This window comes from Oryzias latipes, chromosome 4, assembly GCF_002234675.1.
Source record: "Oryzias latipes chromosome 4, ASM223467v1".
NCBI lineage: Eukaryota > Metazoa > Chordata > Actinopteri > Beloniformes > Adrianichthyidae > Oryzias > Oryzias latipes.
This window is the reverse complement of record NC_019862.2, coordinates 28,115,585-28,141,357: the sequence shown is the minus strand read 5'-3', so window position 1 is coordinate 28,141,357 and position 25,773 is coordinate 28,115,585. Positions and strand designations below refer to the sequence as shown.

The 25,773-nt window shown below is 43.0% G+C and overlaps 3 protein-coding genes across 7 annotated transcripts in view; 1 reads left to right on the top strand and 2 right to left on the bottom strand.

The window, feature by feature from the left end:
- LOC101169438 (cytoplasmic FMR1-interacting protein 1 homolog) overlaps positions 1 to 16,570 on the top strand; it is a 34,745-nt gene extending 18,175 nt beyond the window's left edge. For all 3 annotated transcript variants that reach the window (XM_011474441.2, XM_011474440.3, XM_004068310.4), the window contains exons 15-31: positions 854 to 1,001; positions 3,045 to 3,198; positions 3,288 to 3,444; positions 4,448 to 4,544; positions 4,843 to 4,919; positions 6,343 to 6,451; positions 6,528 to 6,647; positions 6,729 to 6,928; positions 7,645 to 7,732; positions 10,787 to 10,930; positions 11,217 to 11,307; positions 11,961 to 12,091; positions 12,180 to 12,252; positions 13,272 to 13,366; positions 14,442 to 14,680; positions 14,750 to 14,897; positions 16,031 to 16,570. In XM_011474441.2, the coding sequence (XP_011472743.1) occupies positions 854 to 1,001; positions 3,045 to 3,198; positions 3,288 to 3,444; positions 4,448 to 4,544; positions 4,843 to 4,919; positions 6,343 to 6,451; positions 6,528 to 6,647; positions 6,729 to 6,928; positions 7,645 to 7,732; positions 10,787 to 10,930; positions 11,217 to 11,307; positions 11,961 to 12,091; positions 12,180 to 12,252; positions 13,272 to 13,366; positions 14,442 to 14,680; positions 14,750 to 14,897; positions 16,031 to 16,195 (2,236 nt within the window). In that variant the 3' untranslated portion in view covers positions 16,196 to 16,570. The remainder of the gene's footprint in view (positions 1 to 853; positions 1,002 to 3,044; positions 3,199 to 3,287; positions 3,445 to 4,447; positions 4,545 to 4,842; positions 4,920 to 6,342; positions 6,452 to 6,527; positions 6,648 to 6,728; positions 6,929 to 7,644; positions 7,733 to 10,786; positions 10,931 to 11,216; positions 11,308 to 11,960; positions 12,092 to 12,179; positions 12,253 to 13,271; positions 13,367 to 14,441; positions 14,681 to 14,749; positions 14,898 to 16,030) is intronic.
- Positions 8,037 to 10,025, bottom strand: fndc9 (fibronectin type III domain containing 9). Of its 2 annotated transcripts, none has more exons than XM_004068312.4 (2): positions 9,902 to 10,025; positions 8,037 to 8,818 (listed from the first exon to the last, which is right to left on the bottom strand). In XM_004068312.4, exon 2 carries the CDS (start codon positions 8,734 to 8,736, stop codon positions 8,137 to 8,139), a length of 600 nt encoding a protein of 199 aa, XP_004068360.1. In that variant the 5' UTR covers positions 8,737 to 8,818; positions 9,902 to 10,025; the 3' UTR covers positions 8,037 to 8,136. The 2 variants fall into 2 exon arrangements, 1 of the variants encoding a protein (XP_004068360.1); XR_002290030.1 differs by having other exon boundaries at positions 8,709 to 8,818; positions 9,898 to 9,983.
- nipa2 (non imprinted in Prader-Willi/Angelman syndrome 2) lies at positions 16,571 to 20,272 on the bottom strand. Of its 2 annotated transcripts, none has more exons than XM_004068307.4 (6): positions 20,031 to 20,272; positions 19,242 to 19,472; positions 18,920 to 18,976; positions 18,049 to 18,139; positions 17,698 to 17,858; positions 16,571 to 17,592 (listed from the first exon to the last, which is right to left on the bottom strand). In XM_004068307.4, exons 2-6 carry the CDS (start codon positions 19,378 to 19,380, stop codon positions 16,949 to 16,951), a joined length of 1,092 nt encoding a protein of 363 aa, XP_004068355.1. In that variant the 5' UTR covers positions 19,381 to 19,472; positions 20,031 to 20,272; the 3' UTR covers positions 16,571 to 16,948. The 2 variants fall into 2 exon arrangements, with proteins under 2 accessions (XP_004068355.1, XP_004068356.1); XM_004068308.4 differs by lacking the exon at positions 20,031 to 20,272 and adding an exon at positions 19,538 to 19,970.
- Between the last annotated feature and the right edge of the window lie 5,501 nt (positions 20,273 to 25,773).

Here is a 25,773-nt window from a genome sequence, read left to right as displayed (position 1 = left end):
TGAAATGTTAATAATAATTTTAGTTTTGGATGAAAAAAACATGAAAAAATAAAATAGTTTACCATGAGATTCGGATTTGTGGGAGAAGGACGACCTCGATGATGGGAGTTTACGTTGCCGTAAAGCAGATTGACTTTTCATCAGCTCAGCGCACGGCGCTTTCGACTTGGGAAATGCCGGTAAATGTAGCTTTAACAACAAGTGGCTTTTTAAGAACTGTCCTTTGACATAAGCAGCATGAGAGAAGCTGGACTGGTGAGCCCATGAAAGGGAAGACACAGCAATGGCTGCCCAACGCTGCAGAAGCCAATTTTGAACACGGGTAATAATGATAGTGTTACTATGGAAGCTTTATTGCATTCAATATATTAAGAAAATAATAAAATAGGTGTTCTTTGGTGTTGTTTTTTTCGTGCATTAAAAAAACAAACATTTGCAGCCTCATCTTATAGTTTTCATGAGCAGAAGTCCGTTCTTTGGTAGTTCTTAAAAAAAATTACAACAAAAACATCAGTTTTTCACTTAATGCAGTTTCCTCCACACCAACAGAAACGGCCGTTGATACTCTGGCTGTTGGCAATTTTAACGGCAAGGCAGACAAACGTGGATGTATCAGTGTGTGTCTTGGTTTGATTTAGCGGCACCGACTAAAATCGTCTGACAGAAATGTGTTTATTTTTGGAAATGCAAGGGAAAAGTTAGGGAAAACCGTTGCTACAAAAAAGTGTATGAATCCTGTTTCCAGCAGCAGGAGTGTTTGCATTCCTTCAGATGATTCACTTTAAATCATTCTGTTGGTGCTTCGATAACGTCATCAATAAAAGTCATCTTTTTGAATTGTCCCGTATTGCAGCGTCCTCCAGGCCATCCGGAAGACCGTCTGCGACTGGGAAACTGGTCGCGAGCCTCACAACGACCCGGCCTTGCGGGGTGAAAAGGACCCAAAGGGAGGCTTCGACATCAAGGTCCCTCGCCGGGCTGTGGGCCCCTCCAGTACCCAGGTCCTTCATCACTGCGTAGACATTTTTGCATGCGGGGCTCTCGGAAGCGGGTAGAAAACGAGGATAACACGGCCGGAGCCAACTGAGCAGCATTTTAATGAGTTGGAGGCGGGTTTTTTTTTTTTTTTTTTTTTTTTTTGCCATACAGCATCTAGAATAAAGTCAGCACACGTGGATTAAAAATAACATCAATTTAAGATTTGAATAAAGACGTACAGCAGGGGTGTCAAACTCATTTTCACTGAGGGCCACATCAGCATAGTGTCTGTCCTCAAAGGGCCAGATATAACTTATACATGTAACTAAATGTAATGAAAAATAAATGTAACTACTCCTTAGTGTTAAATAACTGATTTATTTATTTATTCATTATAACTTTTTAAAGTGACAATTACAGTTGCATAGAAAACATGTTTGCTTGTTACTCCAGCATAAATCCTTTTACATTTTTTCTGCTTATTAAAACTCACATAACTCCATTAAAGAAGGATCCAATTGTCCAAGTGAATAAAGAAAAATGCATAAAACTGAGGCTAGAAAGAGCATGTATTATAGTGTAACATTTTGTCTGGATAAAGACATAAGACCTGCAAACATTGAATAATTACAGCAACTACACATAAATGATATGTAATCAACTAAAGAATTTTTTTTATTTTAAGAAATTAAAAACCTATATGCTCTCGCGGGCCACATAAAATGACATGGGGGGCCACATTTGGCCCCTGGGCCTTGAGTTTGACACATGTGATGTACAGGAACAGAAATCCACTTGTGCATTTTGAGGTATCAAACTATATTTACTCAACATTGTAGAAACAAGATAATTTGGTTGAAACATTACAAATACTTAAATTGTTTAACCATCTTCCCGTTGACCTTTGACAGATCTTAAATGCAACGATGGAAAGTGCCGCTCCAATCATCTTCTGTGGTCTTCTAACTATGATTATGCCGTTTTTAGCCAAAATCGACAAAGCTGTGTCGTTTTCTTGGACATAGTTTCTGCAGAGCGGCTGTAGTTAGTTCATAATTTGCCTCTAACCCCACCCCTCTTCCCCCCCCTGTTGCGGGGCGGAGGAGGGAGCTTGTGGCCCGCCCAGTGTATTTTCTTCGTCACAAATAAGGTCTTCTTCAGACGGCGGTTTTTCCATCTGCTCCTGATTCACAACAATTTGAATGAAGAAATACTCAGGAATGCAATTTAAGCTTAATTTTCTTTATATAACATCAGAAAATGATTAAAAAAAAAACACCATTTCAGTCAGAATGGGTCTTTAAAATGTTTTTCTGCACAATTCTGTCAGACTCACTTAAATACCAAAAACACATTAACGGTAACACTTGTCTTCTAGTACTGTCTAACATCTATAGACGATGAGCAAAAATGTTCTTAACATCCTGGATATCATGCACCATAGAAGCAGTGAACTCAACCCTTCATCATCCTTAGGTGCTTCTGCGCCAAATCCTGATGAAGGTCCGAGTCAGTGTTGCCCGTCCCTTTAGAGGTCATGTTTGCAGCACGTCATGTCAAAGTTGAATCCCCAGAAAAAAGGCAGGTCCATTTAATCTGGGTGATTTAATCTCTGCCCCGTCATTTCTTCTGAATGAGGACACTTTCACCTCAGATTGCACGCTCTTGGGGGTTTTAGAGCGTCCGTTGTGTAATTCTGCAGGATAACATCTGAAGGGTTTTGCGGCCGGGTTTCGCCGTTGCTTCTCACCTGGCAGAACAAACATCAGTGCTGATAGGATACGTGTGGAAGGCCTGTCCGCTTTTTCTCCACCTGTCAGTCAATTTGATGCAGATTAGCATTTGCCAGACATATTGTTTCACCCATTCTGTTGCATAAACCACACGATTTATCAACTCAGAGGTCAGCTCCCAAATCTAATCAGTTTTTTCGGTAAGCAGGAGCTCGGCTGAACGCTCCGAATTAATCTGCTCTGAATTAAAAGTTTCTGTTGGTTACGATTATAGACAGGTTCTCCACCTGCCTACAGACACTGTCATTTAAAAGAGGGGGGCTTGTCTTGCAGCTGTACATGGTGAGGACCATGCTGGAGTCTCTCGTCGCGGACAAGAGCGGCTCCAAGAAGACTATGCGCAGCAGCCTGGAAGGCCCCACCATCCTGGACATCGAGAGGTTCCACCGCGAGTCTTTCTTCTACACGCATCTGCTGAACTTCAGTGGTAGGAGCAGAGCGGACATGATCTGCATGATGCTGTTGCGTGAAGAAGCCTCTGATCCAAATGCGCCCTTCTCTCCGTCCGTCCTGCAGAGACCTTGCAGCAGTGCTGCGACCTCTCCCAGCTTTGGTTCAGAGAGTTCTTCCTAGAACTCACGATGGGCCGCAGGATTCAGTTCCCCATCGAAATGTCCATGCCGTGGATCCTCACCGACCACATCCTGGACACCAAAGAGGCCTCCATGATGGAGTAAGTGCCATTTCTGCGATAAAGAGGGTTTCTCAAACTCCCCTGCAGCTGCCACAAAGTCCACAAGACTGCAGATAATTCAGTCTTCCATGCCTAACCCTCACCATGGGAAGAATTGCTGCTCGGAAATGTTGTTTTTTTTTTGCCATATAGTGGTGATCCATGTGGAGACATGGGAGCAGCTGTTTGACACGACTGGTTAGATGACCTAAACCAGAGCTGCTGTGCAGCCTCAGTGGCATTTTCATGCTGGTTTAAAATGTTTGCTGCAGGATTATTCCAATAGCCGACAGATTTACATAAGCTATTAAGCACATCCACTGGCACAAATGTTCGCATAGAAAATGCCTCTCCTTCATCGGACTGCATTTCTTATAGAGCCCAATGGAAACTATCTATTCAATTAATTATCACTCATTGAAGAGCAGCTAGCTGCTTTAGAAGAAAGTAAAACTGTCTTCACACAGAAAAACATTTTATTTATTATAACTTACAATTACAGTTGGGATTTATTTCCACATTAACAATTTTTTATATACAAAAAGTTCAGTTTTTCATTTGTTTCTGTCACACAGAATTCATTTGGGACAGTTCTTTAAATAATTCAATAAACATTTAGAGTTCAATTCCAATGATCTTGTTACTAAAAAGATGCTTAGTTTAAGTTGGTAAAGTTCCCTCTTGGATGTAAAATTTATGTGACGACAGCTTGGAAAGATAACAGGCTTCAGAGGATGTTTTTTTTTTTTTTCTAATCCACCCGCTTTCCTATTTCAGAGAAAAACATTCATTTGCTCCTGTTTGCTGAAATGTGATCAAAGTGTCTTCAACGTCTAAAAAACATTAATTGGATTGAAATAATCTCATCCTTTTCTTTGTTCTGTCACACAACCAGCACCAAAACATTCCTTTGGACCGCTGGCGTGAACCGCCATACTTTTTCTTTTATTAGACCAGTGAAAAACTGAATTTTTTACTTTTTTTGTTGGTAAATCCTTTGCAGGTATGTTCTGTATCCTCTGGATCTGTACAATGACAGCGCTCACTACGCCCTGACCAAATTCAAGAAGCAGTTCCTGTATGATGAGATCGAGGCGGAGGTAAAAGACTCTAATTTGGTGTCCATACTGGATCATTTAATCCCATCTTAATCTGCTTGTGCCCTTTTATAAGTGTGTTTGCATTGTGGCCATCCTTAACATTAATCCGCATTAAGCCCCGCTGCGCGCCCATCATCATTATGTCGGCGCATTTCCTGTGATTACATGATGTCATAGACATGCGTCTGATGTCGTCTTTGCTACTCTGGAGTGCAACAGAGACCGAACAGATATCGGTGAAGACGATCTCTCCTGTCCTCTGAAAAACCTTCAACGTGCTCTTTGCTCAACATTTCAGGTCAACTTGTGCTTCGATCAGTTTGTCTACAAGCTGGCTGATCAGATATTTGCCTATTACAAGATACTGGCAGGAAGGTGGGAGCCTCATTTTCATATTCACAGCATATTCACTTTAGAAATAGCTCTGTGGAACAGCCTTGTATCTTCCTGCACACACACTTGATAACCAGTTCAGGGCAAAACAAATGGCATCATATATAAGAAAATAAGTAAATAGCTTTTCTAAAAGTGTAAAACCTGAAGCTGCTAGTGGGTGACACCATCCTTACCCTAGTTAATTTAGTATTTTAGGAGGATTCTGGGGAAAAGAGAGGATATATTTGTTTTTAGATGGGTTTCTTCTGAGCATGCTCTAAACTCCTCTAAGAGAAACTCTCCAAACAAACCGTTCTCTAAATTACTTTTGTTGGGGCTTTGCTACTGAGGTCGGGCTAACAATTACACAAACACAAAACAGGATTTTATCTATTTCAAATTAAAAACATGATATGCACCTAAAAAACAAAAGTGCTTCTCAAAATCATCTTTATATTTATTGTAAAAGTGATTGCATAATAAAAATAAAAAAAACCTGTCATTTACCAGGATGTAGTTTCTGCAGAGCGGCTGCAGTTCATTAGAAATTCACCTCTGAGTTGTGGGCGGGTCATCTTGGCACTGAGTAACCCTGCCCCCCTTCCCTTCACCGTTTTCGGAGAGCTCTATGTGAACGTGCTCTCCCGCTAGCTTACAGCCCCTCTCAACCCCGACCTGACCTACAGCGAGCAATATCAGATCCATCCAGCCGTCCAGTTCAGATCCAGATTCCAGCTCAGACCAGGAAAACAAAGACGTTCTTGGATCTATTTGTCTACTAGTGGATGAATCGGAATAGAGGGGAGCAGGGAGCTTGTAGCCCGCTGACTGTAGCTTCTAACCCGCAACTACAAATTTCACACAATGATTTCAATAAAGGAATACTTAAAAATATAGTCTAAAGCTTAATCTTCTTTATATATGTCACCCACTATGAGAAAAATGCTGCAAAAACACTATTTTCATTCATTTTGAAATTATTGCTAAAGACTGATATTTAAATATATTATTATTATTATTAGAGACATTTTCTTAAAATAAGCATGTTTTGTTAGGGAAAAGTTTGGTATCTTTAAAGTGGGTACATTTACAAACGTACATCCTTATAATTTATTTTCCACTAAAAGAAATCCTTTTTTCATTAGTGATATTACCCAAAAAAATGTTTTCAAGATTAAATAACTTCAATATACTTAAGATTTATTGTCAAACTTGTTGTTGCATCTTACTAAAAAATTACTAGTAAATTAGCTTTGTCTGATATCAAGACAAACTAGACAAAAATACATTTTGTGTTTTTGGAGTGTGTCTGTCTTTCTCCTTCATGAGGTCTTATAGATTTCACCACACATTGTTTTGATTTTCTTCTGTTTAGTGTTTTTAAAGTTAAATTCACGGTTTGTTTGTTTGTTTGAACCCTCAGTCTCCTGCTAGACAAACGTCTGAGGACCGACTGTAAGAACCAGGGCACCAACATTCCCTGGCCCCCCTCCAACCGCTACGAGACTCTGCTGAAGCAGCGCCACGTTCAGGTTGGTCCTTCGCCGCTAAAGCGTTCTCACTGGCGTTGCCTTTGCCGTGGCTGAGTGTTTCCCTTCCTGACCTCAGCTCTTGGGACGTTCCATCGACCTGAACCGTCTCATCACTCAGAGGGTCTCATCTGCGCTCTACAAATCCCTGGAGCTGGCCATCAATCGCTTCGAGAGCGAGGACCTCTCCTCCATCGTGGTATGCTAGTGCTAGTTGCATTCAGCTGGGATGTCGCTGCAGTTCTGCAGCCGTGAAGTGACCCTAAGGGTTTTTCTGAAGGAGCTGGAAGGTCTTCTGGAGGTCAACCGCATGACACACAAGCTCCTCAGTAAGTTCCTGACTCTGGACAGCTACAACGCCATGTTCCGTGAGGCCAACCACAACGTGTCGGCCCCTTACGGCAGGATAACGCTGCACGTCTTCTGGGAGCTGAACTACGACTTCCTGCCCAACTACTGCTACAACGGTTCCACCAACAGGTGCGTGGTTTAGAGACGGGCTTTGGAAAACTGACTGACCCAGACCAGGTTTAGGGGAATCCGCTCATATCCGGTACGAATGACAAGAATGTTGAAGGCAGAGCTGGACGTGAAGCTCCTGCTTTGTGTTTCAAAACCAAAGCCAGATGAGGGGCATGTAAAATCGCTGGGCTTCATTCAAATCAAGGCAAATATTCTGCAGAAGTGAAGGCTGGTGTCCAGCAGAGCAGAGACTCCTATGTACTTTATGGATTTTAGGAATCGCGCAATTAAAAGTTAGAGTTGGGCAACCAATTCATTCATCACTGAATTCACTGGAAAAAATATAGTTTTCAGTTTAACAAAACATTCCAAAAGTTTTTTAAAAGGCAAATTAGTTTTAGGTATTCAAGGATCAGTTTAATTTTGTTTACAGGTCAGTCACTATAAAGCTTTTAAAAGCCTAAAGCTAAAATATTAAAGCTGTTTTTTTTATCAGCCTCTTAGAAATCTTTGTAATTTCCTTTAGGTGTATTTGCTATTGTCTGTTTTTTCGTGAACCTGGCCTCCAACAGACATCTGCTGCTTTGTTCTTTGTATCTGTTAAATACAAAGATGTTGAATTTTTCTTTACGTTAGTTAATACTTCTGATGCAGCTTAGGAAAGATTTTTGTGTCTATTATTTGGCTGATGTTGCAGCGACATGTGTTTGAATAATCTCCCCGTGTGCGCTCAGGTTTGTGCGCACCGAGCTGACGTTCTCGCAGGAAATCCAGCGGGAGAAGCCTTCTAATGCCCAGCCTCAGTATCTGTACGGGTCAAAGGTGAGACCGTCTCCTCTGCAAATCACTCTCACAGATTTGCGCTCTATTCTCTTGGCTTGTGAGGGATTTTCGTTGGTATTTACTGGTGCCGTAACGCCGCCAGCTGTACATAGGCAAACGTCAAAGCTCTGAAGATGCTTTTGTTTCTTTAAAAAAAAAAAAAAACGAAGTGGAAAAGCTTGGGAGCGCCGTCACAGGAGCACACAGAGGTTACAACGTTTTCAAAGAAAAAATGAGTCGTTTTCACGTCTGAAAACTTGAAATGGTTCCGGGTTCGTGATCTCCTGGTTCATCGGAATCATGATTTTTTTTTTTTTTTTTTTCCTGCTCTGATGAACAATGCTACAACGACCTTAATCCAGTGATTAATGCTGGCTCGCTGTCAGCCAGCTTAGCCGGTACCCTCAGCTCTCGTGTTCTGGGTAATTACCAGACGGTGGGTGAGCTTGCATAAGCGAGGGCTGGATGGCTGCGGCGCGCTTGATGCTGTCCTCGCTGCTGCTCCGGGGGTTGAAGAGGTGAGCCGACGCAGACCTGTTTTGCCGGCTCACGTTCGTCACCACCGGGCAGCTGTCGGCGGCCCGCCCGGGGAAGGGGCACACGCTGTGGAGGCACCCCCACACCAGGAGGCCCGCGACGACCAGGAGCAGCAGGCAGCAGGTCAGCCAGACCCCCGCCATGTGCTCCCAGCCACCCCTGTCGTGGGTCTCGCTGCTCTCGCTCAGGGTGCTGAACACTTTGCACTGCTCCCGCACCGGATCGGCGGCCTGACACGTCACGCACAGGAAGTACGCGGTCAGGGGGAGCAGGTTGGCCAGGTGTGTGCCGGTCTGACTGACGGGGATGCGCTCCTCGTGTTTGAAGCTTTTGCGCTTGTAGCCCATGATCAGGCTGTTCCAGTTGGGGTCGTACATGACGCTGTAGAACGTGTCCCGGCAGGTGGGGGACGGCGGCCAGCTCACCCTGACTGAGGTGGCGGAGATGTTGTAGACTGTTACCCCCATGGTGAGGAGCTGGATGTCCGAGTGACGTTCTTCGTTAGCCAACACCGGGAAAAGATGAGCAGAGTCGAGACGTTTCTTTGACCTGCAAGAATCACACATTTAATGTTGTTTTTAGTACAAACACAGATCATCTTTTGATCCATTGTAAAAGCATCTTCAGTGGTCTTTTAATTATAATTATACCAGTTTTGGGTTGTGGGTGGGACTGTTGGCGAGTAGCAACCCCGCCTCCCCTTCCCCTCCCCGTTGCAGAGAACTTGGGGCCCACCCAGCGCATTTTCCATGTCACAGATGAGCTCTTTTTCATTTGCTCCCGATCAGCCTGACGTGCCCCCCTCTGCTGATAGAGAGCAGATACTGGGAACCGCTATCTTGTGCTGTTTGTGTGCAGATTAAAATGCGAACCCGCCCACTTCTGTTAGGATTTGATCCGAGCTCGGTCATCTCTATCAAAAGTGCTCAAACTGTTCTTTCCACCCCAAACCGGGACTCTATGTGACCGTTTTCAACAACCATTTGGTCACAGGCTTCCAGCCTTTCACGATGACCTCACAAAGAAGAGAAGTATATCTATATCTGTCCAGGAATTATCAGAACAGGACAAAGGATTATCTGATTTTGGAGATGACATAATGCAGGACGGATTCTGCTGTGCTGCTGCTGAGTCCTCTGACAGCAAGCAGCTGCTGATTCCAACCTCCAGACGCGTTTCTGTGCAGCGCGTGTTTGTAAGAATTACAGAGAAAAGTGAGTTTCCGAATGGTGCCACATTTAATAGTGAAAGAGATTTAAAGTTCAAATCTGTGTTCATCCATTTCTCTTATATTTTACCTTTTTTTATTTTATTTTTTTTATGGTTTAGTCATATTTTCTTACCCTACAGAGCAAAGTGTAAACTTGTGTTTTCATCTGCAAATAGTCCCATCATAAGCTCTAAAGTTCATCTCGGTTCTGTTTACTCACAAGCGCTTTTTAAATGTAAAAAAGGTTTGAAATGCACATTTGCATTTGGCTTAAATTGTTTATTGCAGCTTTCTGCATTTGCATTTGAAATTCCTTTCGCTTGTGCTACATGCAGTCGTCGATTGGATGCCGTTACAAAACTGTGTTTTGCAACAAAAAGCCAAGAAAACATTAGGAAATTTTAAAAAAAGGACTTACTTACTTCGATGCCGCAGCCGCCTGTTCAGATCATCCTGTTCAGATCATCCGGTGCTGCTGCCAGTCGGTCGTGTTGTCCGTCATCCCTGATGGAGCCGGGATGCTGCGTGGAGCTTTCATCCACCCGACTGGGGCAGAGATCAAAACGTGTCTTTATCTCAGCTGCTGCTGCTGTAGAGAGAGCGTCGATGGATTAGAGCAGCAGCTCCTACTGGCTGCCTGCAGGAGGGAGCTGCAGTTCTGTCCATGTTAAGGAAAAAATGCATCCAAGCTGTAGTTGCAACTTACTTCTGGTTTTAGTTTCTTTTTCTATCCTCTCCTGTGCCGATATATTAAACCCTCTGAACCCACTGAATCCCTTTTGGGACACGAGGTTGCAGGAGCAGACCCAGCTTTTGTTGGGTGAAGGTTAGATACAGCTGAAGATGCCACCAGTCTGACAGAGGGTCACACAACCACACTAGGGACAGTTAAGGGACACTAGTTAACCTATGAAGGATGACGTGCATGTGTGTAAACCCATGCAAAGTCCACACAGATGGGTTCCTGTCTGGATTTGAACCAGGGCCTTCTAGCTGTTAGGTGAGAGTGCTAACCACTACACCACATTCAGCCCTGATATATTACAGCTACAAAAATTATTTCTTTTTTCAACCTTGGCCTTCAGTGTGCAGCAAATCTATTATTTGAAACCTGCTGGAAGTGACCCAGAGGCCAAAGTAACTTTTTTCTCTCTCTCAGAAATATGTTTTTTAACTCCAAATTGTAAAACGTTAGAGTGTAAATGTTAGGCCGTAAATCGACACATCTTGAAGCTTTCGTTTTTGTTGCTACCTGCAGAGTAAAGTTCATCTTCTGACGTTTTTCCCACAACTGTCTCTGCATGCAGACACTAAACATGGCGTACAGCAGCATATTCAGCTCCTACAGAAACTTCCTGGGACCCCCCCACATTAAGGTCATGTGCAGACTGCTGGGCTACCAGGGCATCGCTGTGGTGATGGAGGAACTGCTGAAGGTGGTCAAAAGCCTGGTGAGTAGGATGATCGGGCGTCAGCCGCATCCCTGCAGACTCTGGACATGTCACCTCTTGCTCAAATGTAAATGAAGGATGTGCATTTTTTTTCACCATGATGCCTCCAATTTCCAAACAAAAGAAACTTGCTGATTTTAATAAAGTAACTTTAGGTTATAATTTGTCTGGAAAAAGAATTTCAGTTTTCATATCATCTCAAAGCTGCTTTTTTAAAAACATTTTTAAATGAGATTGACATGAATTGAAAATGTTCTTATTTTATTCTTTACTTTCATTTTTGCAGCTTCAAGGCACCATCCTTCAGTATGTGAAGACCTTGATGGAAGTGATGCCAAAGATCTGCAGGCTTCCGCGGCATGAGTACGGCTCCCCTGGTGGGTGAACAGTATCTGCTCTGTTGGTTAATTCCACTTCCTAAAGCACTCACACTTTTTTGGCACACTGGTGGTTTTTTAAGATCAGATCGATGGATCACCGCTAACTCTGTTGAAAAGTGGGTGTGTGTTAGCCTGGGGGTGGTTACTCAAAAGTGAGTGACCCTGATCTAGAAGAACTCAAACAAGCACTTGAATCTGAAACCTTTTAGCCAACATCTGTGAAAAGGTGGGAGGGGCTTATTTTCTATCTTTTTTTTGGGGGGGTCACAAATTTGATCTGGGACACGTTCCTGGTGTATTGTGGGTAAAAATAGTAAAAACAACTGGTCTCTTACATTGTGCATCTGCAGAACTTTGATGTAGATGGAAAGGAAAATGCTCACAATGAAGAACCTGGCTATGATTGTGGTGCTGCCATCATCTTTTAGATTGGTTGCATTAATTTTAACAGTGCAGAACATAATTTGTATTTAGATTAAAATTCTACACCAACTACTATGGTGTGCATCATAAAAAGATTACATTAAAAAAAATCAAAAAAGCTATTTTCTGCTTGAAGTTTGTGAAGATTAAATCTTCGCTGCACCTCTGTGATGTTTTAGGGGTTTGAACATCCATTCAGCCAATCGGTGACGGTGTTTTCTTTCCAGGCATCCTGGAGTTCTTTCACCATCAGCTGAAGGACATCATTGAATACGCCGAGCTAAAGACCGTGTGCTTCCAGAATCTGAGGGAGGTGGGAAATGCCATCCTGTTCTGCCTGCTGTGTGAGCAGAGCCTGGTGAGGATTGGGGGGGGAAACGCGACTGCAGCACGCCTCTGCTCGGAGCGTTCCCATGCTTCATGTGTTTGTTCTTCAATCCTTCAAGTCCCAGGAAGAAGTCTGTGATTTGCTGCATGCTGCACCTTTCCAGAACATTCTTCCAAGAGTCCACGTCAAAGGTGAATACAGGACGCCATGTCACCCGCTTTGTTCCAAGTGAAGTGAGGTGTTGTCTAGGGTTGTGCCGATGGGCGATACCATCGTCCATCGTGGCGGGGGCGTGGCATCACGATGGTATCGTCCATCGTGATGCCACGAGTAGACACCATAAGCCGCGGTTATAGGTGCAAAATATCTTGATCAAATCAATGGTCGGATTATAATCTAACCGTGTACATGGGCCCAGAAAAATGTTTTCAGAATATAACAAACGTTCACATGGGTCACAGTTTCGTTCGGAATAAATCATTCACACATGCGCAGTAGGGTTTGAAAAACCGGAAGAGGATTTAAGTTCCGCCGTACGGCTATATACATTGACATGTCAGCTCGGGACATAACATGACTGGAAACACAAATCCACGTGATTGTTTGAACGTTTTTTAAGGACTGAGCCACATTTCTGCTTTGAAGCTCACACTGCCCCAAACAAAGCTGCTGTCTGTGTGCTGACGATCCGAGCGCTGCTCTGAGACACACACTTTTAGACCCGGTTCTGAGTTCGGTAGCTCGTTCACCTAGAGCTGCGGGACGGATCGCAGTCCTAAATCTCCCACACATACCGCTTATGTAAGAAAGCATACCCCCCCCCCCCCCCCTCCCCTCAAACACAAAGCTGTAAGTCCGCGCTCCGCCGGTCCACTTGACTAAGTGCGGGGGCGGACCACTTCTTTCTATTTTGTTTGTTACTTTTTTGTTAAAGTCACTTCCGTCAGTTTATACTGGATCATCGCTGATGAGTCATTAGTTGAGAAACAAAATAAAGTAATAAAGTAAAATAACGAATAGCAATTATATAAGAAAGAAAAATTAAAAATGCCCCCCCCCCCCCCCCCCCGACGATGTTATCGTCCATCCCGATGGTTGACAGCAAACATCGTCAACGGCCAATTTAAGGGCTGTTTAAGGACTGTTGGATGAAGATAGAACATGACGGGATGAACCCTTCATCTTGTATTTTTGTTTCCTTGCTGCGTAGAAGGGGAACGGCTGGAGGCCAAGATGAAACGCCTGGAAACCAAATACACGGCTCTACACATGGTTCCGCTTATCGAGCGGCTCGGGACCCCCCAGGTACACTGACGAGAGGTGAAATCACTGTGTCTGAGAACTGGACCAAGTGAGCGTGACATCACCCATAGAAAATGACTGACTTCCAGCGCCAAATCAATGAAGTCAAGTCACCATGTTGGAACCAGACGTCATCAGTAAACACTGGACAGTCAGGAAGGGGCTTCTTCTTCGGTTTCTACTGTTTACTAGCGCATGTCCGCTACCTACACTTGAAGGAGGTTTGGTGAGAAATGTTGGAGCGGTGCAAATCTCGTGTATCTTGCTCCAGGCTTTTTTCTTTCACAGCTCTATTCCCGATATACGGAAGACTTGGTGTCATAGAATTCTGGCTTGACGCAAACTGCGATTATTAAATAATTATTAATTTCTCAATTTTCAAACCGTGATTTAAAGGTGGACGTCATCCATACGTCACTACCAAATCCAAGTCCCTGATTGGTTAAACTTTTGACACGTTTAATGGCTGCACGTTTTGTTCTCAAAGCCCCAAAAACGGGTGTAGACGCTTGCGTAGCTATGCGTGAACGCGAGAATTTAGAACGCAAAAGCCCGAAAATGTGCATTTACACACATTTACATAGACTTTGCATTGGAAGTGGTTGCTTGAACGCGCGTTGTCGAGGGGGCTGTGTACATAGCTTTAGTCAATGTTTCCATGGAAACCACTCTTGTGTGTCTGAAGGGCACACCCCTACCAGTTGAAGGCAGGCTGGGGAGAATTTCAAACGTTTGAGGTGAGACCACAAATATTATTATTGAAGCATCTGATTGGCCAGTTCATAACTTAAATAATTTGCACTACAGGAAAAATATGAAAAAGTGGAGTACGATCAAGAGCATGTTTAAAAACAATTAACAGAACAAGAATGGTTCTTCTGACCAATAGAATGACTGAGTAAACGCTGTTTATTTCTTTTATAGAAGTCTGTGGGATTTTGGCTTCTTGAAACAGCAGGTACTTCCTGTTTGGAACACCAGAGGGGCGGAGTCTCTCAGTCCAGTTCTCATATACAGTCACTGGGTTAAATGGAGGCCACAAACGTCTTTTACACAACGGCGTGTGCTTCTCTTGTAGCAAATAGCCATCGCTCGTGAGGGTGACCTGCTGACCAAGGAGAGGCTTTGCTGCGGCTTGTCCATGTTTGAAGTCATCCTCACTCGCGTACGAGGCTTCCTGGATGACCCCATCTGGCGCGGGCCTTTGCCCACCAATGGCGTGATGCATGTGGACGACTGCGTAGAGTTCCACCGCCTCTGGAGCGCCATGCAGTTTGTGTACTGCATCCCTGTGGGCGCCAACGAGTTCACCGTGGAGTGAGTGCTGCAGCCTCCAATGCAACGGCCTGCAGCTCTTTACCCGCTCAACACATTTCTGTCCTGCAGGCGGTGCTTTGGCGACGGCCTCCACTGGGCCGGCTGCATGATCATCACCCTCCTGAGCCAGCAGAGGCGCTTTGACATCCTCGACTTCAGCTACCACCTTCTCAAGGTGCAGAAGCACGACGGCAAAGACGAGATCATCAAGAGTGTGGTGAGTTTGGGAGAGCAACGTCACAACTGTCTGTCCGTCACATAATTTGACTTAGAATTTTAATTTAGGAAAAGCTTTGACTTTTCCAGTAAATGTTCATTACCAGCCTTTTGAAGCACAGCTTTGTCTGCATGAGCAACTTCTGTTAACCAAATGCTCAAACTGTCTTCAGTATCAAAACGTGCTATGCAGAGTAAAACTGTAATTCACAGGGTTTTCCTCACAGCACCACATCTTTCTGCATCCATATCATATTTTTGTTAAAGGGCCTATATCAGGCAAAATCAACTTTTTTATGTATTAGGTTAATTCCTCGCTCTTAACAACCCCAAAACGTTTTTTGGATCCAATCACGCATTTCTGAGTACTCCTCTACAAACCTGCAGCCCCTCCCAATCAACCAAAACCAGCGGATTCTCACTTTCATATGTATGAAAGATAGAACAGCATCTTCCAGGAAGAGTCTGCGCTGCCAGCACCGCCACACACTAACACACACACACACACACACACTTTCTCTGCAGAGCTAGCGGTGATCGGAAAGAAACGACAATATATGAGAACTGGACTGAGTGAGTGTGATGTCACCCATAGAAAATGACTCTCTCCCTGTTTCAACAAAGTCGATTCAGTCTGCGGATGCTGCAATGTTGGACGTCATTGGTAAGCAGTGATTAGTCTGAGTCAACATTTCCATGGCAATCACTCTCCTCAATCAGGAGTGAGCTTGTTGGAAGGCCACACCCCTACTACTTAACAGCGAGGTCGGGAGAATCTGTCAAACATGGGGGGGGGGGTATTGCTTAAATAACTTGAACTACAGGAAAAAGTATTGTGAAAAAAATTAGGATTAGCACGGGTGTGGACTTCCAACAAGGTCACTCCTGATTTGGGGAAGAGTGGTTGCCATAGAAACGAAGACTTGGATCAATATCTGCTTATTGACGTTGTCTGGGTCCAACATGGCGGCGTCTGTATTGTGAAAAAATGGCAACTGAATTGACTCGATTTGGTTGGAGCTGCTTTCTATGGGTGACGTCACACTCGCTCAGTCCAGTTCCCATATACAGTCAATGGTTGTTCCTAAGATGTTTTGCCAATATAAAGATATCTGAACGTTTTTTATTTTCCAGCCTCTGAAGAAAATGGTTGACCGAATCCGCAAGTTCCAAGTCATCAACAATGAGATCTTTGGGATCCTGAGCAAGTACATGAAGTCTGGAGACGGTGAGAACATGCCAGTGGAACACGTTCGATGCTTCCAGCCACCCATACACCAGTCGCTGGCCAGCAGCTGAGCACGCCAAACACGGAAATATCTCCTGGTTTTCCATCAGGACCCATTTTCTCTAAGATGGCCCAATTTTTTTCCGTCAGAATATATATATATTTTTTTGTATTCACACGTGCCTTACCTGAAAAGAATATATCCTGCCACTTTGGAATGAACTGTTTCGTTTTCTACTCAGAACGCTACAGGTCGGGGAGGGAAAGGGGTTTTATCAGAGGGGTATTTAAGGGTTTGCGGTGGTGCATCTTTAACTTGTTTTAAAGAGTTTGGGTGGAAGTTTTCATTCCAAATGTTAGACATGCATGCAGAACATTTTAAACTGAGAAGGGTAAAGCTCACACTTGTGTTGCTGTTTTCATTCAATAAATATGTTAAGAATCTGTTGGTTTGTCTGAGGAGTTTTAATTGAAAAAACGATCCCCTTCCTCTAAGGCATTAAAGTCAAATCAATGTTTCACACTTAAAGTCTATGTCAGCAGGACTTCATACAGAATATATTAAAACTTTGACTCACAGTAAGGAAGGCGGAGTATGAAAACTTATAGACAAATTATTTCTTGGAACTTTTTACAGAGGGAAAAAAATTAAGTTCTGCAACTGAATACGACACCTGTCATATTCTGAGAAAAGTAAGGCAAATGAAAGCAAATACAATCCACTGGTCCATCAGGGGTCCCCCTCCGCTCACAGTTGATTGTCTCATACAGGAGTTCCACGTCTAGAAGCAAGGTTAGATCAGAAAACTTCCTCGAAGATCCAACTAAGAGGCCATTGAGCCGTTCCTTCTAGAAATGGTATCAAAAGGCGGACCCATTTCTCTCTCCTCCATGTCCTCGGTGCTCTCTTCGTGCACCAGTTCGTACGTACTGTGGGAGGTGACGCCGTTGACAGGAAAGGGCCGGTCATCTTTGCGCATGGACACGGCCAGAGCGGCCAGGCTAACGTTCAGGTCTTTGAAGGCGTGAAGCAGGAAGATCCCCACAATGATGGTGATGAAGCCGCTGAGGGTCCCGATCACGTCGTCGGCGCCCATGTGCTCCCACTCCTTGAAGAGGATGGCGGAGCAGGTGAGCACCGACGTGGTGAAGAACACGTAGTAGATTGGCGTCACCAGGGACGTGTTGAAGATGTCCAGGGCCTTGTTCAGGTAGTTGATCTGTGTGCTCACACAGCCGACCAAGCTGAACAGCAGGACCCACGCCAGCGGGTTTTTCACCACGTTTGTCCCCGCGATGGCTTCCTTGATGGCAATGCCCAGTCCTTTGACACACGACACCGACAGCGCCCCGATGACCGAGCAGATGGTGATGTACACCAGGATGTTGGTCTGGCCGTGGCGGGGCCCCACTACAAATATGAAGATAAGGGCCACGATGACGACCAGAGTGGCAAAGACGACAAACCCTGTGGATGGAAAAGAAAATAAGGGATCAGAGAAGACTGTGGTTTTTCCAAAATAAATAAAACCCTAACATCAGAGTAATCCCCCCTGACTGAACCCTTGTGTACCTGGATCCACCAGCTTCTTAGACATGTGTTCCAGACTGCTAATCTCTTCCTCCTTTGGGGCGTGAATCACCATGGTGGTGGAGCCCAGGATACTGAGCATGCAGCCGAGCTTCCCGTGCAGGTTCAACCGCTCTGTCAGGAAGTAGGACGACAGCACCGCACTGCACCAGGAAAGATTTTGACACAAAAATGTTGACAAAACAAATGCAGTTTCCGCTTTGAACAGAAGACATTCGGAACGAAAGCAGCCCGGCAGAACGGGCAGCCGCCCCTCCACACAAATCAGGTCACGTGTGTCCAAATGTCAACAAAAATCTGAATTGTGTCCCCAAGATAGGAATATTTCACTACCTGACAAGAACGCTGAGGGCCCCCAGAGGCGTCACCAGAGTGGCTGGAGCAAAAGCATATGCTGCAAAGTTGGCTGCTTCCCCTGCACCCACTGCAAGAGTTAGCACACATGCATTATTCAGCATGCAAAGGAATTCTGTGCTTGTACAACAAAAGTGTGTGAAGACATTAAGACCCTTTTGAGTGATGGGACTAAAGACTTCAGGAAAATAAAACATCTACCAAAAATAACCTTTTTTTTTTAGATTAATACCTAAATACAAATGCATTTATATTTAGTTCTCAAAATGTAATATTCAACTCTATGCAGATGATACAACAATGTATTGCTCCAAACCAAGTATCAGGGATATCTAAATCATGGCAGCAAGATTTTAATTGTCCTCTTTCCTTCACTACTTAATGCGTTTGCCATTTCTTAGAGCTGTCCGAATCCAAGCTATCAAAGTAGAATATTTATATTTATTAAGTTTTTACTTGGAGAAATCTGCGATGTCATATTTGCTGTTAGAAAAAAGAAAGTACTGAGCGTGGTGTCTTAAGTGGCTCTTAAAATCCCGGGAACTAGATCCTCCCTCACTATATAGTTTTTTAGTAGTTGGGAAATTTATTTAACAGCTATCGTTTAATAAATTGACTTTGAGTAAAACAAAATCCTACTTTGCTATTTGAGAAAAAGTCTAGAAATATTAAAAGAACTACTCTTCTTGTTTGTGTTTTCTTCTGTCCGATTGTTAGTCAACTCTCCAATGTCAGATTTTGTTTGGTATAAACCTCATAGGAGGAGCCCCTCCTGGCATCTCAAGGGGCCAACCCTCCCATTGCTTAGTAAATCTTCAAATAAATCCAGTTGTAAGTGATCTTAACTTACTGGACAGTAGACCAGCCCACCACAGCCACTCTTTCAGGTAAGCATGACCACCTTGCCCTGGGAAGACACAAACATTTATTACACATATGACACAAGCATGTAAACACACAGCTCTGGTTTGGAAAAGTCAAAGATCAAGTGCAATGTTGTGGTTAACGATTAACTGAGTGTGGAAAGACGATTTTCTCATACCCACGCCCTGAACCCATGAGCAAACAAGCCTGTAATGAAGGGAGGATTCTTTAAACTGTTGTTGCACCAACTGGTTTGACTGGAGTTCTGAGATGAACCCTTCTGAGATGCGTTTTGTGCGGGTCAGTACCTGCTCTTGTGGATCCTTTCTTGGCCAGCCGCAGAAGTCCCTTCTTCTTGAGGATGAAGCTGCCTCCGATGAAGATGCTCGAGCTGATGGCCAGTCCCAGCCCAATGTAGAAGTCATACTTCCCCCGGTCTTGACCCATGGTTAGGCTGGACGCGTTGGTGTGCTCCGTCACATTTACCAGCAAGCAGGGAAGGTGCTGCCCCAGAGGACAGTCCAGGCCAGCCCAGACACCTGAGAGAAAAGACACAATGAGCTGCCGGAGAGGAGGGGGAGCACGAGGCGACCGGCGGACCTACCGCGTCCACAGGAGACATTACAAACAGGGAAGCCGCGATCATCTGACACGAGCGGGGAGTCCATGAGAGGAAAGCAGCGCCCTGGACGATCTACCGCCCGGAATGACGGCTCACAGGTAGCCCGGCTGTCCGCCCATTGTTCCGCAGATACGAGGCATTGAGCAAGCCGTCACGATCTGCTATGTAAATCGACTTATTTCAAGACTTCGGAATTTAGGGAGTGACCGCGCGCCGCCACTCCTTAAGCCGGACCCGGGCACCTGAGCCAGGTGTGGCTACTTTACGAGCAAACCTCAACTAGTCACCGGCTCAGCGGGGAGGGGGGGGTTCTGTCACCAAACAAGTCTTAATCTAAACATTCCCGCCCCTCGTTCCCCTTTTTGGTACAACAGTGACGTTGAATAAAGACAACTTTCTTCCTTAGCCGCGCTAGCTTCATTGCTAACCGCGCGCGCGAGCTAGACGTTTCCCTGCCGTTACGGTGGTTTCCTACCTGCGGTGAAGCAGCCGGTTCCGGTCCCCGAGAAACAGAAGCAGTTCGCAGGGGGGAAGACTGGGACTGAGTCCTACTCTCTGGCTCCGCGAACGGCCATCGCATCCTGTTCCAACAGCCCCAAAAAGCAGACCACGAGAGCCGCACAGCGAGGCTCTTCTTCTGCGTGGCAGAGCAGACGCGGCCGTTGAACTGTGAGCCCTCCGCCGGCTGAAATCCAGAAGCACACAGATCATTTACCGAGGATGACTGCCTCTCACAATTAATGATTAAACCACAATCTGACTAAGAAAAACACCTCACGTTTTTTTTTATTGTTTATTTCAAGCAATCAAATAGGAATAATACACAAAAACAATACAATCATCAGTTATTCTAATCAAACTTAGTATAAAAAACTAATCAAACTTAGTATAATTAGACATAAAATTAAGTATTGCTTGAAAGGGAGTGACATTTTGCATTTCTGATTTGACATTAAAACGAGAAATCAAATGCAAACATTTGGAACTCTTGTTTTTGCCCTACTAGTAGATCCTTAAGGGATACTATTGTGTTTAAGTATGAGAGCCACCATCAAAGGAGTAGAGACAAAAATCATATACATATAAAATTGTAAAATTATTAGAAAAAAAATCAAACTTTGAGGAAAACCAGGTCATATAATTGTGAAGACAAAATCCAAACTTTAAGAGGTGAAGTTGGAAAATTGAAGGGAAAACATTTCATGAGAATGAGGTCATGAAAGTTGTGGAAAAAGTCAAAATTTGAAAAGAACAGAGTTGGAAAAAAATGGTGTAAAATTCTAAGAAAACAGTCGTAAAATTGTGAGAAAAAGGTCAAAACTTTCACGAGTCATAAAATTGTGATAAATTTAAAAAATTGACAAGAAGATTGTCTTAATATTATGAGTAATATTAAAATTTCACAACAACAATGTTGTTAAATTATGAAGCACAGAAGATTACATTTAAATGTAAGTATCGAGTTTTTGTTTTTGTGTGACTTTTTATATGTATAAAACTGATGTTATGTATTTTCCGCGCACTGGAAGCTACGTGCAAACGTTATTTATTCATTGATTAATTTTTTGCTAAAACGTAGAAAGCCAGCGACTATTGATGACGTCATCAAGCAATAGTAGTGTCGGAATTTGAACTCATTTTTTTTCCATATCTCACCGCTTGGTGGGATAAATTTAGGTATAGGGAGAAGCTGAATGGGTGGGGAAGCAAGTCCATTGAAGCCCATTGAGATGACTGTTGTTGTGAATTTGGGCAATATAAATATAATATAATATAATTGAATTTTATATATCATTATAGAGACCCTGCGACAGACTGGCGACCTGTCCAGGGTGTCCCCTGCCTTCGCCCATAAGTGGCCGGGATAGGCTCCGGCAGCCCGAAAGGGACAAACAGAAGAAGATGAATGAATGAATATCATTATAGAGCTGTGAAAGAAAAAGGCTGGAACAACATTTAAGAGATTTGGGCCAGATCGACATTTGACACCGAGCCTCCTCCAACTGTAGGTGGCGGACATGTGCTAGTAGCACAGTGCAGTGTGAACACCATAAGCCAAACGCTCGTTCAACAATGCTCGTTTAGTATGTTCTTGAATGCCCGCCACATGCCCAGTGTGATTGTGACTTCATGGAAAGGCTGGACTCACAATGTGAACATGCCAATTGGTTAACAATCAACCGAGTAAAGACTCAAGGTAATCAACTATCTGTTTTATGTCACAATTATTACTTGATTTCATAGCAACAACTTTTTTTTTACATTTCATACAAAGCTTTTTTATGTAAAGGGGGGAACTCTCGTAACCGTCTGTGTTTAATGTAATTTGTAATAAAATGACTGTGTATGTGTTGACTGAGTGAGTAGGCTCACGAGTATGCGTATGTCTTCCCCCACCTTTTTTTCTGCAGGTGTGTGAGCTGTGAGCCACGGAGCACCTTATCAGTGTCATGCAGAGCACCACTTCCTCTTTTCAACTGTAGATTTATGCTTTTTTAATGTAAACAGTTTCCATTTTACACAAAACTACCGGTACTCATCCACATTAACATTCCTTAAAGAACTGACCTCCATCCGTCTATCCATTTTCCAAATCTGCTTAATTCTTTTTGGGTTCATGGGTTTGCTGGAACCTATCCAGCTACTGTTGGGTGACGGGGGGCACAGTCCACCAATCTGTTTCAGGGCCACATGATCACACACACACACAGTCACACCTAGGGACACACTGGAGTCATCAGTTAACCTATGAATCTTGTTCTTGACTGTGACTCAACCTTGATTTGTTAGACCCTTCCTGGTCTCCAAGGTCATCAACTCTACTGCCGTGAGACAGAGGTTGTCCAGACCCATGTGGGTTCACCCCAGTTTGTGGACCTATGTGGTCCATTGATAGATGGACCACAAATGGCTATGTTATAATTTCCATCCATCCATCCATCCATCCATCCATCCATCCATCCATCTGTCCAGCCAGCCAGCAGTCCAAGCAAAGATGCCCAGACTTCCCAGTCACTTCCTCCAGCTCCTCTGGGGGACCCCGAGGCGTTCCCAGGCCAACCGAGACAGCACCAGTGGTGGGTGGGCATTGTTATATCAGGCCACAGCGATCGAATACAATAGTTCTGTTAGTAATTCACGTGATTTACTTTGGTTTGAAGAACCCTCTGCATTTATCCAGACTTGGGACTGGCACATGAGAGCACTGAATTGTGCCCCCTTGTGGTTGCATTACTTTTTAGTTTTAATGTACCGGTACTATTTTTAATCTGAAAGACACACTCCAATGAAAACTGTGTTTTTGGTGTTTTTATCATGTTCTTGTAGACATTTTCTCATGATGTAGGACATATAGAAAAAGCAAGAAGTTGTTTGCCACAATTCCAAAAGTGTAGGAGGTAAGACAAAAGAGGAAAAAAGAAGAAAGAATACCCCCCATGTCTTTATTTCAAACACAAATGAAAATAAATACAAGATTTTTAAATGGAGAGATAAAAAAAACAAAAAAAGGGGGTGGGTTGAAGAGAAATCTTGAATGATCCCACCCCTTTTTACAACACCATCAGTGACATATTGTAGGTTTTTTTGAATACATGTAAACTCTTCCTTTGTTTTAAACCTTCATCCAATCTGTTCCATAAATCCACACCACAAATTGATGAGCACATGTTCTTTTTTGTAGTAGGAATGCCGTGATTTTTGAAGTTCCGCTGATTTCTTAAATCGTAACCCCCATCTGTGTCCTGGAACATTTGTTTTATTTTTATTGGTAGCAAGTTATTTCTGGCTTCAAACTTTAATGACTGCTGTTTTAATTTTCACTAGTTCCCATTCATAATTTCAATAAACCCAATTTTTAAAACAGTGCATTTGAATGTGTCGCATCATCCACACCATGACTTATTCAAAAAGCTTTTTTTTTACGATGTAAGAGACTGTAAATTTTTTTGTAAACTTCTACACTGTACTGTAAATGTGGTAGTTTTATGGATAAATATGTTAGTAGACGTGCTTTGTGAGTGAGTGTATGACGCGTTTTTCCCAACACTGCTATGCTTTCAGCAAGTTTAGCTCTGACTTGCTTTATTTGTGGCTTCCAGCTCATTTTGACGTCCATAATTACTCCAAGGAACTCAATTTTAGTCTCTCTTTCTAAAGCATGATTATCAATAGAAACTTTTACTTTTAAATCTGCAGTTATTTGGCGATTTCCAAAAATCATGAATATTGTTTTGTTAACACTGAGTGAAAGTTTATTTTGTTGAACTATTCTTTTAGTTTTCTGAACTCTGTATTTACTATTTTTACCACTTCCCTGATATTCTCCCCTGTACAGTGCCTTGCGAAAGTATTCGACCCCCTTGAACTTTTCAACCTTTTGCCACATTTCAGGCTTCAGACATAAAGATATCCATCTGTAATCAACAACAAGTGGGACACAATCATGAAGTGGAACACAATTTATTGGATATTACAAACTTGTTTAACAAATAAAAAACTGAAATTTTGGGCGTGCAAATTTATTAAGCCCCTTTAATTTGGGCGCAGCAAACTCTTTCCAGATGTTCAGTGAGTATCCCTGAATGATCCAACGGTGACCTCAATGACTAATGATGATAAACAGAATTCACCTGCATGTAACCAAGTCTCCGTATAAATACACCAGCTCTGTGATCATCTCAGATGTTCGTTTAAAGCGCAGAGAGCATCATGAAAAACAAGGAACATACCAGGCAGGTCTGAGATACTATTGTGGAGCACTTTAAAGCTGGATTTGGATACTAAAAGATTGTACTAAAATCTGGCAAAAGGTTGAAAAGTTCAAGATGGCCGAACACTTTCGCAAGGCGCTGTACATACTATACTTGTATCGTCTGCATATAAAAGGTATTAGATTGTATTTGACACCATGTGTATGTCATTTAGATACCAGATGAATAGTGTTGGACCCAATATTGACCCTTGTGGTACTCCACAGCTTATATTTAGCAGGGATGCTTGGCTTTATAATCTTCCAGTTGTACAAACTGTTGCCTGTTTTTAATGTAACCGTTTAACTCATATAATGCCGGTCCTCGTACTCCATTTCTTTCCAGTAAACTGTTATGATCACTAGTGTCAAAAACCTTTTTCAGATCCATGAACACTCCTACTGTGAACTACCGGTACAGACTATTTGAATAGCTTTTTTTTGTAAGATATAAAAGCACTGTAGATTTGTATTATACGTATTTCCCCAAACTTCTACACTGTACTGTAAATGTGGTAGTATTATGGATGTATTTATTAGTAGACGTATGACGCGTTTTTCCCAACACTGCTATGCTTTCAGCAAGTTTAGCTCTGACCTGCTTTATTTGTGGCTTCCAGCTTATTTTGTCGTCCATAATTACTCCAAGGAACTCAATTTTAGTCTCTCTTTCCAAAACATGATTATAAATAGAAACTTTTATCTCTAAATCTGCAGGAATATGGCGATTATCAAAAATCATGAATTCAGTTTTGTTAACATTGAGTGAAAGTTTATTTTTGTCGAACTATTCTTTTAGTTTTCTGAACTCTGTATTTACTATTTTTACTATTGTACATACTATACTTGTGTCGTCGGCATATAAGAAGTATTTGAGTGTACTTGATACTAAGTGGATGTCATTAATATATAGGATGAACAGTATTGGGCCTAATGCTGACCCTTGTGGTACTCCACAGCTTAATTTTAGCAGGGATGACTTACAATCTTCCAGTTGTACAAACTGTTGCCTGTTTCTAATGCAACTGTTAAACTAATTTAATGCCGGTCCTCGTATTCCATTTCTTTCCAGTAAAATGTTATGATCAATGGTGTCAAAAACCTTTTTCAGATCCATGAACACTCCTACTGTGAACTCCTTATTATCTGTGGCATTTATAATGTCTTCAGTTAGTTGCGTAATCACCATGGATGTTAAACTATTTTTTATAAAACCAAAATGGTCGTTGGACATTATGATACGTTTCTCAACAAAATTTTCCAGCCTTGTGAGGAAACGTTTTAGAGTATTTTTGAAAACTGGCTGAGTAAAGACACTAGTCTGCAATTTGTGAGTTGGTGTTTTTCCCCCTGATGTGTGCGATAGAATTACTGTAGCTTTTTTTTATTTTTTGTTGTGTGTGTGTGTGTGTGTGTGGGGGGGGGGGTTGTTATAGAAGGGGGGGGGGGGGGGTAAATCATAAAGCAT